We start from the raw sequence: 20,334 nt of genomic DNA, 5'->3' as shown, positions 1-20,334 counted from the left end.
TTATTCTAATTATCAGCAACATTAGCTAGAGGTGAGCTTCCTAAGGAGCTTCCTAAGGAAATTGTACCTACAGAATGTGTATGTGCTCCTATTTTCCACCCGTCCCTCACTAAATCCTGTTGGTCAAAGACAGGACAAATTCACAGAGAACAAAACCTGCACTTTACCCACTTGTAGAAAGACTAGAACACAAATTTAAGCCTTCCACACCAGTAAATTCCATGGCAGAGAGACAACACAAACATCTTAACAGGGACAAAATGAGGCACTGATGCCATTGTAGCCCTGAGAAAACAACCACAAAATGCAAACCCAGAACAAATCAGATGTCTCTAGGAGAGAATTCTTCAGCTGCTGACTGAAGCTCCAGCTTGCAAAGCCATCCATTCTTGAATTTGTAAAGCCCACAACAAATATTCCAGATGGCAAAAAAGCGACTTACCACAGGCACTGCCGGCTGAAGGGAAGCAACAGCTCCGTGAGCAACTCACCAGAGCTCCCACATCCACCCCTGCCAAAGCCAAACTGACCCCTTGCCATGCACCCACCTCCCTCACCCCCACCTAGGGCTGCTTTAAGCACTTTGTTGTCACTTTTGCCCACAGTCTTCTCTCCAGCCACACCGGAGCACACTTGAAAGGTTCCTCAGGTGCAGGCAGTTGGGCTAATCCCTTACAGCACCTGAAGTGCTCCTCTGGCAGAACCAGGTTTCTGCTTCCTGGCACAGACTGCTTTGACCAGGGACCAGAAGCTGAGAGGCATCTCCTTCACGCAGAGGAGGTTTGCAATAGTAAGGTTCAGGGATAATCTTGGGACAAGTGAACTCAACGGTCTCAAAACAAGGAACATGCACCTTTATTGCCAAAATCACAGAATGGTTGAGGTTGGAAGATCATCTCATTCCAAATCCCTGCCATGGGCAGTGACACCTCCCACCAGCCCAGGTTTTTCAGAGCCCCATCCAGCCTGGCCTTGGACACTTCCAGGAGCAGCCACAGCTTCTCTGGACAACCTGTGCCAGGTCCCCCTGGACAGCATCCTGTCCTTCGGGTGTGACAACTCTGCTTTAGTGTCCTCTAAACTTCCTGAGGGTGCACCCGATCCCTTTGACCACATCATTAAAAGAGGTATTAAATAACAGAGGTGGCAGTATGAACTCGTGAGGGACACCGCTTGTCCCCGATGTCCATCAGCTGTTAACCACTACCCTTTGGATGTGTATGCACAAAAAACTTCGAAGGGAGGTATTTAATGGCTTTTTAATCAGCTGGACCAGCCCAGAGGATGAATGTCGGGCAAGGACGTTCCGGAAGAGGTGGATGGAAAACCGGGATCAGGATTTGCTAAGCAGCAGCTCCGACTACTGGCGATTCAGTGCAGGCCAGGTCTGTGGCTACAGGGGTAAACCAACATGTTGCTAGAGATGTGGATAACAAAATCACTGACGTCCCCTAGTGACGGTGAGAAAGGCAATTTCCATTCTGTAGTTTGCAACATGCCCAATTGAGCTTTTCCAAGATGGAATGGTGTTCAGGGAGTAAGTCCTAGGAAAGAAGTCCCATAGCAGCACACCATCACTGTTACCACTTCTGCCACCAGCTTCCCTTTGCTCTTTTGTCAGTGCCCTTCACCTTCTGCTCCCCTACCTCAAAGAAGTTACAATAATATTCTCATTAATTACTCAGAATTTGGATTACTTTAAATGTGACAGTCCTCTGATCTCATTTCACAGAATTATTTCCATGAGCATTCCTTATGGCAAAGAAGAAATGACAGCAGGGAGAGAGAGGGAACTACAGAATAATTACTGCCAGCATGAATGCTCCTCTCAGACATTAAAATCTGCCTTCTAAGCAACTGCAGAAACCTTTAAGCTTTTCTCAGCCTGGAGAAAAGGAGGCTCAGGGGGGACCTTCTGGCTCTGCACAACTCCCTGACAGGAGGGGACAGTTGGGGGCATCAGGCTCTGCTCCCAGGGAACAAGGGGCAGGACAACAGGAAACAGCCCCAAGCTGTGCCAAAGGATGTTCAGGCTGGACATCAGGAGGAATTTCTTCATGGAAAGGGTGGTCAGGCATTGGAAGGGGCTGCACAGGGACACTGTGGAATCCCCATCCCTGAGGGTGTTAAATAAACCACTGGATGTGGCACTCAGTGCTCTGGTCTAATTGTCAAGGTGGTAACCAAAGATTGGACTCATCAATCTTGGAGGCCTTTTCCAACCTTAGCAATTCTATGGATTACAGCGATTCTGTACTCAGGGCTGTGTTACAAAATAAAGGAATTGCTTCAGAAAGGTAACTAAGGAGAAATCACAGCGGCATTGCTGCATGGTGGGAAGGGGACGTGCTGCGTAAAGTAAAATATTGTGGTGTGATGCTCCGCTTTACCCATATTCCTGATGTGGAACAGCTGCTTCAAGTAAATTTCTCATGGATATTCACCCCTTTCCCACTCTCCAATGGCTGTCTGAATTAAGATCCTGCAGGAGAGCTCAAGGGTGAAACTGGAAAAGCTGTGCTTTGAATGAGGCGAGGGAAAAAAATAAATCACTACACCATGGTAAACATACCCAGAACTGGCACCTCACTTTCCAACATTGTCTTTGCCAGCTTTTCCTGCAGCACTTTGCCATCTGAAAATGGAAACTGCTTGTTAGCCGTGCAGGGCTACGTGCTAATTGCATCTCTCTGTACTCTCGTGAAGCTCAGGAACGTGAGTGCTTTCACAGCAGGATGTGAGCAACATGCAATAAATCAAGATCAGGGCCACGCATAGCAAATGAGTGCTAATGAGACTACAGAGCTAGGGTCTGATAGACAAAAGCTGGCAGTCAGTAAAAGCTGAGGCTCAAATTACAACAATATGCACTTCACTTCCAGTTTGCCCTAGCTTTTGAAGTGGCAGAAAATAAGCACTGAAGTTATGTTATCAAAAGAAAAATAAACAATCCATGAGAGCCAAATTTAATACTTCCTTCGACGGCAGGATCAAAAACCTCACACTATCACAAGAGCCCGTCTCTTTCTCACAGAGTAAACATTAGCAGCAGCAGTTCTGATATGGAACAACAAAATGTGGAATTTCTTGAAATTGAGACACACTTTGCCCAGGAGTTTCACAATAGTTTAGCAATACAGAGAGTGAGAGATTGTGTTCTCCGGCTACAGCAATCAGCTGAGGGAACTGGGAAAACCTGGAGAAAAGGAGGCTCAGTGACCTCGTGGCTCTCTACAACTCCCTGAAAGGAGGCTGGCACTTTCTTTAAGACCTATGTTCAGCACAGAAAACCAAGTTCAGAAGAGTCAAAAACTTAAAACTAGGTTTTTGTCTGAGATCTCACAGTCTGAATAGGTGATATTCCAAGCAATCCCTACTGGAAAGGGCATGTTCTCGGTGACCTAGTCCTGAACTGCAACACTCTTGAAACCGTTTGAGCACCTGAAGCTCAGTGACACATTTGCTTTGAGAGCCAAGTGAGAAAGGGACAAATGTTATGGCACATTCCCTCTAGTCCCAACCTTTAAAACATTACAATGCTCACTAGCTAAGCAATCATGTAATTTGCTTTTGTGGCAGAGAGAAAATATGCACTGCAGTGACAGTCCCCGCTTAACTGAAAAGACAACACTGGTGAAATACAGTTTACATGATTAATACATTTTACTCAGTATGTACACAGTTCTCCAAAGAATTTGGGTCATCCAAAGGCAGTTTAAGAAGCTCTAGGTATCCCCCTTGCCAGCTGTTACATGGGCTGTGTTTTTGGCTTTGCTTCTTCCAGCTCAGCATCCAACCAGCGGAACCTGCGGTGACGGCGCAGCACCTCGATGGCTTTTTGCTCCAGGGGGGTTGGTTCAATCCCCAGCTCCTCAAAACCAGGAAGGTCGGGAAATGTCATGTCTGTTGTGTGAAACTGCAACAAGAATGGGGAGGGTAAGGGAAAAAAAAAGATAATTCACTTGAAATGAACAGCTTTACACCCAATGCAATCATTCTCCTGCCGAAAGAAGTAGAGGAAGAGGAAAGATTCAAACAGAACTGTGGCATAATTGCAAAAGGTCTTGTGCATCAAGACCTTCAACAGGAGGTACAGGTATTCTGCATCCAGCAAAAAGTCCTTCAGGCTTTAATTCAGGAATAAATACCATGCAGGAAGTGCCTTCCTTTTCTCTCCATGCGTTATCAGGCAGCATTGCACTGCAAAATTAAGCGGAACTCCAAGGCTATACTTGAACTCCAATTATGAATATTCTGATTTGTCAAGAAAATGTGTATTGAATTATCATCTCTGGTAGATTGTTTTGCTCTGTTTATGGTTTAGAACATGGTTCTGGTACAGGATAAACAGTTAATTCTATTACCATATATGCAACCCATGTGACAATCCTAGAAAAGAGATCTCTTTATGCTGGTGTTCCTTGAGGGGTCTTTTAAGTCAAACACATCTAACACTGTGTAGATTATTTAAATCTTGAAGAAAAGCTTGAAAAGAGGAACAATCAGAGCCAGAAGTGACATGGAGCAACTCTCTCTTACACTACCTATGCTACAGCTGACTTGTAGCAGTTTTAGTGATTTTGTGCAGGCTTATTTAATGAAATGTAACTCAAAAAACTACAAAGGCAGCTAGAAGAAAAGTTTTTGGAGATAATACAATTATATCCTGGGAGACAATCAGGTTAAGTAGGCTATTGATACTGTGTTATAACAAAATACATCAAAATTCCAATGCTGCAAAACACTTGGGAGACTCACTCCATAATTCAGAAAGCAGAAAGTTTAGGGAATGTGCACGACTATCCTTGCTAGCCTACACATATGCCAAATTTTGACACTAATACTTGCCAATTCCTACTTTTTCCTTGCTTGCAAGTTGGTTTTTTGCAATTTATTTCTCCACCCCCAGTGAAACACTCTGAGAAGTCAGGAATAAACGTGAAGCGGCAACATTCTCCCAAGAAATGCACTTGAATGTTAAGCGCGATTTTGGAAGGTGTGCAGGCTGTCAGTTCAACTTCAGCTGTTGAAAAAACACCATTCCCTGGATGATGGAAGTGACTTTAGTTCATCTAGAGGTACATAAAGGGACTAAGAGTGGGGAGCACTGCCCCCCCCCACTTTGCTCATCCAACCTTGACTTTTGGCTGTTTTCAGTTCCATGTGTTTTTGGGGAATGCAAACCTGCAAGTAGGAGTTACAAATGCACAATGAAACATTTCCCAAGAGGGATTTTTGGCTGGTCCCACACTTACCCGATCCACCTTGTCCCGTGTCAACCACGGTTCAAATGGGTTCATCTCAAAGAATCTTGCAACTAAACTGTGAACAGAATAAATATTGCAAAAGTGAAGTCATTTATTCAGATACACAGAAATCTAGTAAAAAATATTTCAGACTTAATAGACAGTGAGCAAGAGCTTGTTCTTGCAAGCTCTGAGTCCAATAAAGCACTAGATGTGCCAGCCACCAAGTCCTTAGTTGTGTTTCTGGTAATTAACTGTTCCTGAATTATTGAATCTCGTGTTATTTTTACTTTGGATGGAATGGAGAAGCAGATCTCTAGAAGTTAAAATGAGCATTAGTGGGTGGGGAAAGTAAACCCCACATCCAATTCCCCACACACCAGAGGGATTAGTCTTGCCCCTGCCTTTCATCCAAACTGTTCCCTGCCAGTGTAGGCAGCAATCCAATTAGTCATGAAGTTGGATTCAAAGCCTCCAGAAGAAAACAAACTTGCTGACAACTCAGTGAGTTATCAGCAACACAAACAAGCTGGTGGAATCCAGAGCAATCTATAAAAAGGTTAAGGATTTCTGCAGTTTTCAGAAATGAAGTTTCCCTTGAAAGAAAGGAAATCTGATATGGAAAAGAAAATAATGCTACAGCTCTTGCTCAGTGTCTCGAGACCAAGAGCAGAATCTCTTACAAGCAGGACCTCTTGCCGAAGTGCTCACCCAGAAGATTAGGGTGCTACTGAGTTACTGCCCATCAACACAACCAGGCTCATCTGCCTTTTAGGTGCATTCTTTTCTCAAAAATATGAACTATCACTTCGTTTAGCCCATAAATAAAAAAGCGTAACATGGACTGCAGCAAATAAAACTAAGAAGCACCCACATAGCACCTTTTGTAACAAGCTGCTCTGTGTCACCTGAGCCATGTTATTGGTGCCTCTTGCAGCCAATAGAGGAACAGCCACTACAGTTTAGGTTTTTCTAAGCATTATCCATCAGCACTTCCATGGATCCAAAGCTGAGTCCCACTGGCAGGAGGATTCTAACTCTGGTGACTGATTAAGCTTATTAATTTGCATTGTACTAAAAATAAGGAGTGTCGGGGCTTTTCCCCGAGATTCAGGTGGTTTTAGAGTCCTTTGCCCTCTTGCACAGCTCTGTGCCAAACTGATGAAAGAGACGTAGTCTTCACGTTTAGATTTTTCAAGGTTGCATACTTCGTTTATTGTTTCTTATCTTACAATTTTCTCAGTCCAACTAGATCTTTGCAGCTGCCTGGACTTCTCACGACTCCTCCCGTCCCAGGGCTGTCCTTATCTTTTATACTAATTGCTACGTATTTCTTATTTACCATTTCTTACCAATGTCTATCCCCAACACTAAACAGGTCATTTCTATTCTGACCCATTCCTCTTGAATTACTTTGTGCCCACGTCACTGCTGAAAAGGAGTGAAGGAAGAAGAAAGAAGAAAAAGGAGACAACGCCCCAAATTCTCCATCTTGCCCCCATTCACTTCAATGCTAGAAACCTAAATATACTGTTTTTTTCACCCTGTGATAAGCTAAACTACTATTTTTCACACTCTTGTGGCCTGTAAACCCTCTCGCAGTGAAGGAAGTTTTTCCCATGGACTGAGATCAAAGCCAATGTCTCTCTGAGCTCTGGGCTGGGGTCCCAGACCCCCCTGCCCAGGTTTCTGACCCTCCAGGGCAACCAAAGGAATGCCCAGGACTCCAACAAAGGAGGACAAGGATGCCAAATAATATAGCTCCATCGTGCTGAAGGCAACTTCTGAAACAGCATTTACTGTTTGGGGTAGCTCTGCAAAAATATGTGATTATTCCCTAAGGATCAGGCCCAAGCTAAATAGCAGATCCTTAAGATTGTGCAAAACAATCTGTCAGAGCCTGCAATCAGCAACATACACACATATCTTCCCTGTAGTTAAAAATTATTTGCTTTGCTACTAATTTTAATGGATTAGGACCTTTTGCTACTTCTTGGCTCAGCAAAGCCAGTCAATCACAGAGTCACTTAGGTTGGAGAAGACCTCCAGCATGATCAAGTCCAACTTTTGTTGATCACCACCACCTTGTCAACCAGACCAGAGCACTGAGTGCCATGTCCAGTTGTTTCTTCAACACCTCCCTGGCCAGCCCATTCCAATGTTCAACCACCCTTTCTGTGAAGAAATTCTTTCTGATGCCCAACCTCAGCCTCCCCTCTCCCCTGGTGCATCTTGAGGCTATATCCTCTCATCCTGTCCCCTAGATGTCATAGAGAAGTAACTCTGGAATGAACAGCTATGTTAAGCTCACTACAAGCATGCATTTCATGTACCAGCCCATCAGATGCAGGCCTGTCCTTGGAGCTGAAGGCTCAAAATGGGCTAACAAGTACCGCAGGAAAGGCAACCTCTGCAACCCCACCACATTAAATAACAACTGGGCAGAGTGAAGAACCCATGCAACAGGTATTTATGCTTCTGTGCTGCCAAGAGCTTACTGAATTAGGGTCCCACTTACTGGTAGAGAGGCCGTGGCAGGGGGTAGGGAATGAAGGCGTGGTGGGCAACAGCATAGATGTACTCGACCATGTCATACAGGAGGTACCGGTGAGGGCTGGAAGGGAAAGCAGCAAACATCACACCTCAGTCAGCTACACTTCAATACTTGCACCAAGACAAAAAAAAAATATTTTAAACCCTCCACCCCCAAGGCTACAAAAAGCCCATTTCTTCAATCCAAATAATTTGTCAGCAGAGATTCCCCTGTGGCTCAAAGGGAGGAGGTTTATCCTGGAGGACTGCAGCCTACAGAAGAGCCCATCCTGGAGCTGAGGAAAAGCATGGAAAAGAAGTGGCAGACAAGAACAATGGGCATATGGCTGCTGGCCAAGGCTAACCCACCACCACTGCACTGGAAAAAGTGTATTCTGTGTGCGTTGAAAGCACACCTGAATGTGCTTCCTTCCATGCTGACTCCAATTCTGAACTCAAGCCTTCCAGCACTGTGACAGGAGTTTGTTCAAGCGCACTTGGAAGCCAGAAAGCAAATGGAGAATTAAGGACGCTTTATTAACAAGACATCCCATTTTTGGTAGGAATTGGCTGCAGAGAAATTGATTCACTTGCCTTTACTTGACTAAAAATATCTTGTTCTTTTTAAAAGCAAGATGAATTGTCCAAGAAATGCATTCCCCCTCTCTCACAATGGAGAGAATGAAGCAGTCAGTCTTCCATCCACCTGCCTAAGAATAAAATAAACCACTGGGAATTCCCATTCCTTTCTTGTTCAAATTCTGCCTTGACATTTTAGACTCTCTAGATGGCTCAAACTGAGCTCTCAGGTATCTCCCTTGGCTTTCCAGGCAATTTGCTGCCATTCCAAAACATTCTGAAAAGCTCCATGATACCACAAGAGCACACTGTTGAGCTGCCAGGATTTCACAGATGCCAAGGTCTGAGGTTACAGACAAAAACTGAGCCTTCAATGGGCATGTTCTACAGAAAAGTTCCAAGAGATCAGAGAATCGTAACTGGTTTGGGTTGGGAGGAACCTTAAAGATCATCTCATTCCAACCCCCTGCCATGGGCAGGGACACCTTCCACTGTCCCAGGTTGCTCAGAGACCCATCCAGCCTGGCCCTGAACACTTCCAGGGATGGGACAGCCACAGCTGCTCTGGGAAAACTGTAAATCCAGTCTCTAACTCTAGATCTACAGGCTCTAAGCCATCCTAATTCCAGGTGGTTTCCACATAGCTTTACCAGAATTTTCCCCAAATCCATGTCACCAAGCATGTTTCCCTATTTGCCTATTTCTTTGTGTGCACATACATCACATGAAATGCAGCGGGGCCCAGATTAGGATTTTCAGAGTACTCACAGTAAGAGCTTGAGCCATTTATCCTCCCAAAAAGGAGGTGGAATTTATTGCCGCTCGAACTGTGTGCATGGACGAAGAAATTAAATGTACTCTGCAGCATGCCAAAAAATGACACCAAAAAGAAGTACTACAGTTAATTAGAATCAGAAAAAGTGACCTACCCAGCCAAGGCATATGTTTTTCCTTTTGCATCAGGATTCTTAATTGCATTAATAATTGCCTTTGCTACATCAACCACCTGTGAGGAACAAATTCAGACAGTTACCAAGAGAAAACAGGAACACATGCACACACTCTTCTTTCAGGGGTGGTTTACAGACCAACACATCCACCCACCAAGAATTTGGGATTGGGATTTCATGGAAAACTTACATAGACTGGTTGCTTGACTGTTTTTTTGCCCAGAGCAATAAGAGGCACACCACCAAACCAGCGCATGTCTGATGGAAAAAAAGAGAAAATCTGGGAATCCTTTCAGTACCAGAATAACCAAGATATTTTATACCACACTAAGTGAGGATCTCCTCTGAAAACTGACTTCGCTTTTAAAAAAAAAAAAAAAAAAAAAAAAAAAAAAAAAAAAAAAAAAAAAAAAAAAAAAATTGGGAAGAATTCCCAGCCAATTGCAGCATTTCTTTCAAGACACATTTGGTTTTCGTATTAACAGGAATGAGAGGGCTGCATTTGCTGTTTCCTTCGGGTGGCTCAGTAGACACCCTCCCCTCAAAATAAAACGGTTACAAAAATAAAAACAAAGAGCAATATCTAATTAGATTGAGAAAAAATCTATCAAGATATAAGAACTTAATATGTTGCTATGTATCCCATATATTCCTAATAAAAACACGCCTGTCTGCTTTTCAGAAGCAAATCCTGTTTTTTCCCTGTTCTCTACAGGCAGTTACACAAATCATACATGGGTTTATTATTCTAAGAGTACGTACTTGCATAATGATTGAGAAATCGATCCTCTCTCCCAAACATCTCAGAGGGCTTCAAAATTACAGCATCTGGAAATTCTTCCCTCACTACATTCTCTCCAACAGCCTATCAATTAAAACAAACACATTCATTAGATCCCTGTTGAACCCAGCAGAAGTAGATGCCTTTTGTAACAGAAGGCATCCTTGACTACAGAACTGAAAAAAATTATACCATCAATTATTTTTACAACAATTATTTATATCTAAGCCATTTGATCCTCGAGATGCTGCACTAAGATAAAGGCCTCACAGAAAGCCCAAACATTTCTCACCAGCAGAAAAGTCTTTAGTAAATTCATACACTGATTTCCTTCAAACAGACCCAGCTGGGGGAGGAAACCAAACCCACACCAAACACAAAGTACACTCTCAGGAAATATATTTAAGTGGATTCCAGACTTACTTTGTTCCTGAGGTATTTGGAAGGACTCTTCATGTTAGCATTCAGGTGAGAAATATGAATGAATTTTCCCACACCGGCTTCCTTACTTATCTGTGCGATAGTTTGAGGAATATTTACAAATTCATCTTCAAATCTGAAGTTTCTGAAGCAATGCAAAACCCAAATGTTAAACTTTAAGAGCAATAAACTATGGCTGCCAATCAGCCAAAAAGCAATTATTACATATTACTTGAATGTATTATCAAAAACCTATACAGACACTCCTTGTTAGAAACAATATTTCTCTTTGTGAGGGACTCTTCATATGATAAAAATGAAAGGCAAGTGAAATTGCAACTATAATCTTCAATTTTAGCTTCTCTGCTTTCACCTGGTAAGATTAAATCAGTATGAAAAATCCCCTTGCCCACTTGTCTGTGACAAATAGAAAACTCCCAGTGAAAGTGAAAACAGGTTATTTTTATTAAAAGAAGCATTCCTGCATCTTGAACTTTGAGCAAGGCTGTGTTTTTACAAATCCTGCTCAAAATCTGCCTTGATTTGACAAATTAATTACATTACAAAGAAGCTCAAAATTTCTGAGCAGCACAAGTCAGGGCAGATGCTTGGCAGGGGGGAAGCAGACAAAAACAAACCAGAGAACAAAGAGGTGTTCATGCAAATAGAAAAACAGTTTGTCAGAGCATTTAGAATAATTTCAGAGCTGAAAGGAGCAGGAGAAGCAAGAAGAAATCCTCCCCTCACTGTATGACATTCAGGGGGCCTAAATCAGGGGGTTAGACTGTCAGCCAGTTTGGTGTCTGATCGAGAACAATACAGAAGTTCTGTCTCCATGCAGAACTGACCTTATAGGCTGCCAACAATCCCAGAATTCTTTCCAACTATCCCAAGACTGTAAGAAAGAGAACTGGCTTCTCATATCATTGTATTGTCCTTGTAAGCACCCCTGCTTCTTGACCATTTGCTTTGGGTAACAAACATCTTATCCAAACACCTCCCTTTGTGTCCTTATCTCCTCCCATAGCTCTTCAGATCCCACTGGAGTCCAAAGAAAGGCTTAAAAATACAAAGTTATTTTTGAGCCTTCAATAACTAATCTGATCCTGGGAACCATCACTCCTGTTGTGCTCACCAAAACAGATTTAGAAACACATGAGAACGAACAACATCCCTCCTGTAACCATGGAGTTTCAAACAACACAGTACACACAGAGGAGCCTGGACACAAGTACAAGGCAAGGAGGAAAGTATTTCATGGCAGGCTTTGCTTTTTTTGACTGATCTCTTCACCTAATCTTACTTTTCTTCCTGTCCAAGTTTTTCACAGGCTCTGGGACGATTACAATGGTTACTCTGACCTCCTGTTTAACAAACGAGAGAACTTGATCTCAGGGTTTCAGCACCACCACTGATACCCACATGCATAAAATATGTGATCAACACATGTGTGCCACACAGTGGTCAAGTTCTGTAATGTCTGAAAGTTTTAAACACATTTGAATCTATTGAAACTGTACAGAGAACAAAGTTTGGGGATTCTTAAACAGAATGAAACTTTCTGTTGTTGTCCTCATACTTCCTTTTAATAATAAAATGTCTTTTCTATAAATCACAAGTCCAGAAATTTTGAACATCAAAGGCCTGTTCATTAAAAAAAGGGCAAAAAAAGCATTAGGTTTGTAAACAGAGATGAAAATGGTATCTACATTTGTTTCTGTCTACAAATTTTGCTCTATCAGAGCAAAAATTATGCGGCATACAAAGGCAAATGTCACCATTAAATTTTTGTCTGGCAGTTCTGCACAAGGCTTTAAATAAAATGGACATAATTGCATGAACACATGCACAGAAGGTAGCTGTTACAGGTCCTTTTAACCTAAACGATAGGAAATTTTTAATGGATTTCAAAAAGGAACTATTGTTAGAAATTATTATCAAAGAATGCTTCTGTAGCTAATATTGTCTGTGCCAAAATTCTATCAAGGAATGATGTTATTGGTCATAATCTTAGGGACTCTCCATCAGCTATTCCTGTTTGATCATGGCTTTTTCTAGCAGGCTACAACTCATCACTAAGTCCAAGTGACTGGATGAAATCTTACTTCTGTGATAATATAAGTATGAGTTAAATATAAATAAAATGTCAATGCAAATATAAGAAACTGGTGAGGCTCTGTCATCTATAGGAAGGCACTCAGGGACCACCTGTGAGGTATGTGAAAGTAGCACATTTGAGTTTTCTGACAGAACAAAAGTTGTACACTGGAAAATTTTGAAAAGAATGCACTTTTCCAAAGCAGATTACAACCAGGACTGGAGTCAACCATTTAAAGAAATTTTATATGCAAAATGTTGGGGTTGTCTTTTCGCAGAAGCCAAGACCATTGGCAACATCACTGCACACACAGCCCGTAAAACATGGCTATAATACCTGGTGCAAATCTGTCATATATAGGAAAAGAAAAAAAAAAAGGAAAATTACTTTGTTTCCCATTCCTTTCCAATAAGATTAATGACCACGTTGCTGTGTTCCACGGCTCTTCGGATGGAATCTTTGTCCCTGCAGTCCCACTCCTGCAAGCAGAGCACCAAATGGGGAAAAGATGAGATAATGTGTAAACAGGCATCACCAAAGCAAGCTCCTTCACACCATTTCCATTTAAAGGCTAAACAACAGCTGGAGCTGTGTCTTTGGGAAGGATTACCTGTCTGCCTTCTGTAGCCCCAGGGGTTTGTGCTTGATCTCAAGCCAGACTCACCATGAAGAGAAGCTGCCCCAGGTCACCCATGGGCCGCAGATACATCAGGTCATACTGATCACAGCGATAGGGGATGATGACTTGAGAGCCAATGCGACCTAAAGGGCCACAAAACCCCCAAAGTTTCAAACAAAGTAATCCCTTTAAGTAGATGAACTTCTGAATAAACATATCTCCCTTTTTTCCCCCTGGCATTAAAGCACTACAGTTAGACATAGGTACCTTGAATGCCTATCTGCGAAGCTAAAAGTATCACAGAACTAAGGTTCTTCTTGAACCTACGTAATTCAGATTCTTAAACAGGATTCTTCCTTTAATATTTAGGCTTGTAAGACAAAATGCCAAAGCTTGTTAACAAACAACAACAAAAATGGTGTGTCCTATAAACATAGCACAATGCCTTAAAAAAAAGGAACATATATAAGAATATTTACATTTTTTAAGTTGCATGAAAAGAAGGAGGAGAAAAAAGCAGCACAGGTTATTTTCCAAAATTTAAATTCAAAAGGGCAATTTTTGAAGAACTCCAATCAAACTCCTGCAAACCTTTTATTAAAATGTCTTAACAGAGCTAAAGCCAGAAGACCCAAATACACGCTGTAGCTCTCCTCAGACACGCATGCTACAGAGGAGTGGGACTTCTTTTAAGGACCTTAACTTCCAAAAGCTCCAAAGTTTCCTTGATTAAAACACTTTTTACTACTTGTCACATGCTGGAACTTAGGCAGACTGCAAAACACTTTTAAGATCCGAAATGCCAGAGACTTCTCCATCACCCTGAAACCTAAAGACTAATTAGCTGCATTAAGCATTTTTTTTTTGGGGGGGGGGGGGTAGGTTTTTTTAATCATTATTCCTGGTGAGCATTACCTAAGCGGTTGACAACGTATCTTCCCAGGAAACCTGTGGCTCCAAAGACAGTGGCCACAATGCCACTGACAGAGGATCTTCCACTCCTCCCATGAGGGATCACGGCATGGTGCACTTGCCGATGCTGCTGCAACACTGACGGTGCTGCAGTCAGGACAGAAATTCCATGGCCTGCAACACGAACAGAAGAGATTTTGGGACATTAATTGGGATTTGGCACTGCTAACTCACAGCTTATATTGGTTTTCTTATCACAGAGCCTTTTTCTCTAATATCCCATGATGAGACTCCTGATGGGCTGTTTCAGAGCTATCGGGAAAGGTCAGAGGGGAGCAGGCCTGGGAAGTTGTTGGTAAAGTTAAGGACCAAACTGAGACAGTGAAGGAGCAGAAAAGGCAATCAGTTCTCAAAGAGCAAGTAAAGCTTACTGTGAGTTTAAGGTGAAGCTCAGTAAAACACTCAGTAAAACCATAAAATATAGCAGAGGAAGCAATCCTCCTGTATCACAGCTCTGAAGTGAGGAGACAGGGAGAGATGCAAAGAGCCAGAGCCATGATACATGGGATACTGCCTCAGAGCTGTTCCTTTCCTCAAGGAGCTACCTGGGAGCCATGGCAGCAGGACATCATTAGGATACTGACATACAAGGGCCTGTGGTGACAGGACAAGGGGGAATAGCCTCACACTGACAGAGAGGAGGTTTAGATGGGATATGAGGAAAAAACTGTTTCCTGTGAGGGTCGTGAAACCTTGGCACAGGTTGGCCAGAGAAGCTGTGGCTGCCCCATCCCTGCAAGTGGCCAAGGCCAGGCTGGATGGGACTGGGAGGAACCTGACACTTGCAGACTGAAGAAGGTTTTATCCCAACATGGTTAGGAATTACCAGTTACACAGAAAGTCCAACCAGATTTCAGCGGCTAAAGGTTTTTCACTACCCAAAAGTCTGTCTATCCCTGTTCCCTCCATACTCCAGAATGGGAAAAAGATAATGCGTCTTTAATTTTGTCCTGAAAGGCAGTTTGAGGCCCACTGAAAACTCAAAAATCAATAATGATTCATATCTTCCAACTACTTAGTGGCTTTTTTGCTGTTACTTCTGCAAAAATCATTGGTGGCAAGCCCTTCATAATGCCTCTTCACTATCACACCAACAAATAACATCTAATCGCTGCTTTCTATTCTGCCACTTTTATGTATTCCCCTGATGTCCTTACCTTACACGGTAAGGTGTTTAGTGACGAACATTTTTCCTTGTTCCATAACTCTATGAAGTCTGGCTGCCATAAATTATCACCAGCTATGGTTATATGCACAATCATTGCTTCAAATTCCATTTTCCAGAGAAGCTGTGGCTGCCCCATCCCTGGCAGTGTCCAAGGCCAGGCTGAATGGGGCTCTGAGCAACCTGAGATAGTGGAAAGCGTCCCTGCTCATGCCAGGGGGTTGGAACCATATGATCCCTAAAGTCCCTTCCAATCCCAATAATTCTGTCATTCTATGACTTAAAGCTCAAATATCCACAGCAAACCCAAAGCACCTTTTTCTCTACCCAGAAGTGTCTCTCCCTGTTCTCTCCCAATTCCATGAACTGGAAAAAGACACCACATTTTGTCCTGAAAGGCAGTCTGACAGCCACTTAGATAAATAAAGTACATGCTCCCATTAAAATGATATTAAATTCCTCCGTGCCCTTTACCAACAAAACTTGTTTACCATCTCCCATGTTACTCAAGTTCAGAATCAATTTAAACGGAGGCAAAGACCCAAATATACGCTTTAAATATAATACTGGTAGCTGAATTTTACCACAGATCATGGCCCAAAGGTCACAGTCACCTAAGAAACGACAAAAGGAATCCAAGCTTTTAGCTTACAGGGCAGTGACAGTCCCAGCGCGACACCCGCAGCTCCATCCCGAGCCCTTTGTGCTCCAGCCCCCAGCTCCCTAAGGTGAAGGGACGCAGAAACACGATCATTTCCGCGCCCCCAGAACATTTCTCGGCAGCTCCCTTCCGGCCGCTGCGGTGCGAGCTCCCCTGGCGCCGAGCCGGGAGCGAGTCCCAGGCCGGAGCAGAGCCGCAGGGACGGGCAGAGCTCGCTGAGGGGCGGCGGGGCCCGGGCGGGGCCCGGGCGGGGCCGTGAGGGGCCCGGGCGGGGCCGTGAGGGGCCCGGCGGGGCCGACACTCACCTGCCCTTGGCAGCCGCAGCCCGCGGGCGCAGCGCGTCGCCGCCGCCATCTTGTGTCCTCCGGGGGCGGGGCGGCGCGTGCGCGGGGCGGCGGGCACGGCGCGGCTGCGCAGCGGGGCGGGGCCCCTCAGGGGCTGCGGGTTAATTGAAGAGTCACCGAGGGCATTGGCGGGGTGTGGGTTGTGAGGGTCGGTGAAGGGGATCTTCGGTTCAGCGCTGCCGTGCCAGCCGGTGTGTGGTACTGGGTGGTGCCTCCAGTGTTTCCTTCAACACCTCCGGGTGTAGCGGTAGCTCCAGGAACGGTAGCTCCCGCCGCCAGCCTGGGCAGCCTATTCCAGTGTCCAAGAAAGAATTCTTTCAGTGAAGAAGTTCTTCGTGCTGTCCACCCCGAGCCTCTCCTGGTGCAGCTTGAGGCCTTTTCCTCTTGTCCTGTGGCTTGTTGCCTGGGAGCAGAGCCGGATCCCCACCTGGAAATGCTGCGGATTAGCGGTGGATGTGATGCTAGATATATCTGAGAGGGAAAGTGTGAATTACACTGTGTTTGGCTTGTTTACAGTCGGCAGGGGGAAGATGAAGGCCTGGCTTTTCCCTGGGCACTGGCAGTGCTCATAAAACCAGCCGTACGATGGCGATGTGGGCTTGCCAAAGAAGGAAACTTGCTCTAAACCACTCCAAGTGTAGAGCCAAGCTGAAAACATCGCTGCTCTCCAATCCACTGTGTCAGGAGAAAGAGATTTCGCTGATCTTCCCCTTCCAAGTACAAACTCTTATTTGTGCCACACTAAAACGGCAGCTCCTCTGTGTTAAGAAATGTTTTCACTCTGGCAGAGTCCAGATGCAAACTTGAAACCATCCGGTAAAAGCAAAGCTCACAAAAGTGTCAGCTGAGAATGCTGGGGCTGCCTCACAACTTCAGCTGCACCCAAAGAAACACCAGCACACACCCTACTACCTTGTGAAAAGTGCATATTATAAGGCTCTATGCAAGATATTTACTATATGTATTATGTTTTATTGATTAGTAATGCTGTATTAATATTTTGATTGTATGGTAAATGTAGTTTTGTAGTTAAAATGTATTTTTTTTTTTTAGTTAAAATAGAAATTATGTATTTTTTTAAGAGAGGAAGGGGATAGTTGCGGAAAGATGGCAGCCACAAGAAAAAGAAAATCTTTCAGAGAAAAAGAATTTATTACTTCCTTATCAGAAGAGACCAACTTCTCCTGCCTTGCTCAGCCCTAAAAATGCCATAGAGATTAAGAGGAAAAAGTGACACCAACCAGAGAGAATTCTTTGTTTAAACAGAATTTTTGCATCATGTATGAGATGTATAAATATTCAACAGGCTATTTCTTTTAAAATATAATCCTCTGTTAACGGGGGTCGATTTTTGGAACTTATTTGCAACCAGACTTAAAAGCAACCAGACGTCTGTAACTTTGTTTTTATTGTCTCGTATTGTCCTAACCCTAATTGTTCAATTTTTTTATTACTCTAATTCTATAACCATTTTATTACTATTAAACTTTTAAAATTTTAAAACAAGTAATCAGCATTTTTCACATACCTGCACTTCCCAGCTCCATGAACCATCATCACCCTTCAGTGTCACAGAGCCAGGATCCAGATGGAATGGCACCAATGACTACTCACACACTGAAGGTACCAGGACAGAAAGCTCAGCAGCTTGGCTTTTGCATTCCCACTGGAACAGTTCAACAGCTCTAACCAACAGAACAATGGGAAAGCCATTAAATGTCACCCAATCTGTGGATCCAAAATTCTTTGCCAAAGAGAGATGCCAATAAGCCCATCTCAAAAGAAATTAGACCCGCTTCTCTGGAATAAACAGCATCCAGGAAATGAGCCACTACAAAGGTGCCAGAACACTGTTATTGGGCATTACCTGTCCGGGGCACTCCTACCAGCTGCACACCAATCCTGAGTGTAGCTGTTTACCTTGTCTGAAACAAGTGCACTGCCAGAATTTCGGAAGGCTACCTCTGAGGAGTGGAAACCACATGCCAAATTGAGCAGTGCGAGGAGCAGTCCTTTGGGTGCACCTGAAGTTGTGAGGCAGCCCCAGTATTCTCAGCTGACATTTTGTGAGCTTTGCTTTTACCGGATGGTTTCAAGTGTGTAGTCGAGCTCTGCCAGAGTGAAAACATGTATTATCCTAAAGGAGTTCGTGTTGCCGTTTGAGTGTGGGGCAAATAAGAGTTTGTACTCGGGAGAGCAGCAAAATCCTTTTTCTCCTGATAGCTGATTCGAGCGCAGCGTCGATTTCAACCGGGACCTGCCCTTTGGGTACCTTAGCTAGGCGAGGTGCGCTTTCTTCTTTTGCGGGTCCACACCGCCATCGTGTGGTTCATCTTCTGTCAGCGCCCAGGAAAAAGCCGAGCGCTTTTTCTGCGCCGGCACCGCTCCTGTGAGAGCAGTCAGCGTAGGGGTTCTGTTGCGGATGCTCTCTTCGAGACTGAAAGCGTGTGACCCTGCATAGAGGGAGGGGGACGCGTGATTCTGCATGTGAAGGAAGACGGATTGTCTCACTGTTGGCTGTGCAGTTTATAAGGCTGCAAAAGGAAAGTGAACTCCAGCACTGCCTCTTTCTTCTAGGATTTCTGCTTTGGGACGAGCTGCTGAACATTCTTAGCTTTGTAACTGGACTCTGTGAGACTGATGGTGCATGAGGGTCCCCAGGGCTGAGGGCACAGACATGGGTGCGCTGCACTTTAAGTGCTGCTAGGACAAAGTGCAGGCCAGCACATACTTTTTGTTTTAGGAGCTTTGGATTGGGAGCAATAGCTGGACATAACAAGCTTTGAAGCTGGGCTCTGCAAGAGTGAAGGAATGTGATGATCAATGGGCATTAGTCCAGGCTGTGTGTTGCTTTTTACAGGATGTGAATTAAAAACAACTTGAGCGGGCACATTTTGTGAGCAGTAGTTCCACTTGATACAGTTTAGGTTCAGGAACTCTGCACGATTGAGAGAAAGAATGGGGTAGTTAGTTTAGTTTGAAAGGAAGACTCCTAGCCACTGTTCACAGGTTGATGCTGATAGCCTTCAAAGGGAATGTGAAACCGAGCAACTGTTTTCTCCTTCCAGATAAAAATGATGCAGCTGAGCTCAGCGAGAGAGCCGAAGTGTCGAAGTACATACAGCTGAAAAAAAAGAGCACAATACAAATGTGTATTGTGCCGTTTAAAGCTGTGCGAGAAGAGGGATGCCCAGCACTGTCTCTTTTGTTCCAGGATTTTTTCTTAAGGCAGCTGATGATCCTGAAGGTCTCTAGGCGAAACTGAAAGGACAGAATTCCACGTGCAGCTTAAAAGAAATTTAAACTTCCACTTGAAACCCTAACGAGACCCTTAATTAGTGCGGCACTCAAGGGCCACTCTGACTTCATGTGCCAGGGAAAGAAATGGTTGCTGGCCAGCCCCTTCTCACAGCTTAACAACTGCACACCTCAGTATCCGTTTACATATGTTTCTTCTCAAGTTCCTCTTTTCTAAAGCTTTCCTGACTTCTGTATAATAATTTTCTCCCAAACATTTGCATTTCACCTCTACACATCTGTATTGCTGTCGAAATCTTTCAGAATCCATGAGGAGGGTGCAGATCTTAATGGCAATAGAGCTTGCAATACCTTTAGTAAATTCTCCTTTTCCTCTTTTCCTTCACAATAGCCCACATAAACAGTATTAGAATAGAACTAGAAGAAAGGCAAATAATTAACAGCATTCTTTTTGCTTTTCTTAGCCCTCTCTGCAGTGAAATACAAAGATGTTAAGGCCATAATTCCATTTGCTCCTGCTTTTGCTTAGTTTGAGATATGTATGTGACATGGAAAGAGAGATAATAGGGACTTTGAAAAGACAAGATCTAGGTGTTTTTTTGGTTTGTGGTGTTTTTTTTTGTTGTGGGGTTTTTTTTGCTTGTTTGTTTGTTTGTTTTTTGTTTGTGGGAGTTGCATTGCCTTCACATATTTTCTGATCAGAAATCTC

General features: G+C 43.7%; 1 protein-coding gene across 1 annotated transcript; it reads right to left on the bottom strand.

Moving 5' to 3' along the window:
- Nucleotides 1-3,644: 3,644 nt before the first annotated feature.
- Nucleotides 3,645-16,400, bottom strand: NDUFA9 (NADH:ubiquinone oxidoreductase subunit A9). Its single transcript, XM_040062599.2, has 11 exons — nt 16,329-16,400; nt 14,141-14,311; nt 13,271-13,368; nt 12,994-13,085; nt 10,512-10,653; nt 10,070-10,172; nt 9,498-9,565; nt 9,287-9,363; nt 7,765-7,860; nt 5,256-5,322; nt 3,645-3,916 (listed from the first exon to the last, which is right to left on the bottom strand). The coding sequence occupies exons 1-11, from the start codon at nt 16,375-16,377 to the stop codon at nt 3,749-3,751; spliced, it is 1,131 nt and encodes a 376-aa protein (XP_039918533.1). The 5' UTR covers nt 16,378-16,400; the 3' UTR covers nt 3,645-3,748.
- Between the last annotated feature and the right edge of the window lie 3,934 nt (nt 16,401-20,334).

This window comes from Hirundo rustica, chromosome 4 (assembly GCF_015227805.2).
Source record: "Hirundo rustica isolate bHirRus1 chromosome 4, bHirRus1.pri.v3, whole genome shotgun sequence".
NCBI lineage: Eukaryota > Metazoa > Chordata > Aves > Passeriformes > Hirundinidae > Hirundo > Hirundo rustica.
The sequence above is the reverse complement of the archived record's forward strand: the minus strand, read 5'-3'. Positions and strand labels throughout refer to the sequence as shown.

Bases quoted from the DNA above. Each gene is read 5' to 3' on its own strand.
- NDUFA9 (XM_040062599.2), bottom strand. From the start codon at position 16,377: ATGGCGGCGGCGACGCGCTGCGCCCGCGGGCTGCGGCTGCCAAGGGCA. The intron at 14,312-16,328 runs GTGAGTGTCGGC...TTCGTGTTGCAG, and splicing joins GCTGCGGCTGCCAAGGGCAG to GCCATGGAATTTCTGTCCTG. The intron at 3,917-5,255 runs GTAAGTGTGGGA...TTCTTGTTGCAG, and splicing joins CACGGGACAAGGTGGATCGG to TTTCACACAACAGACATGAC.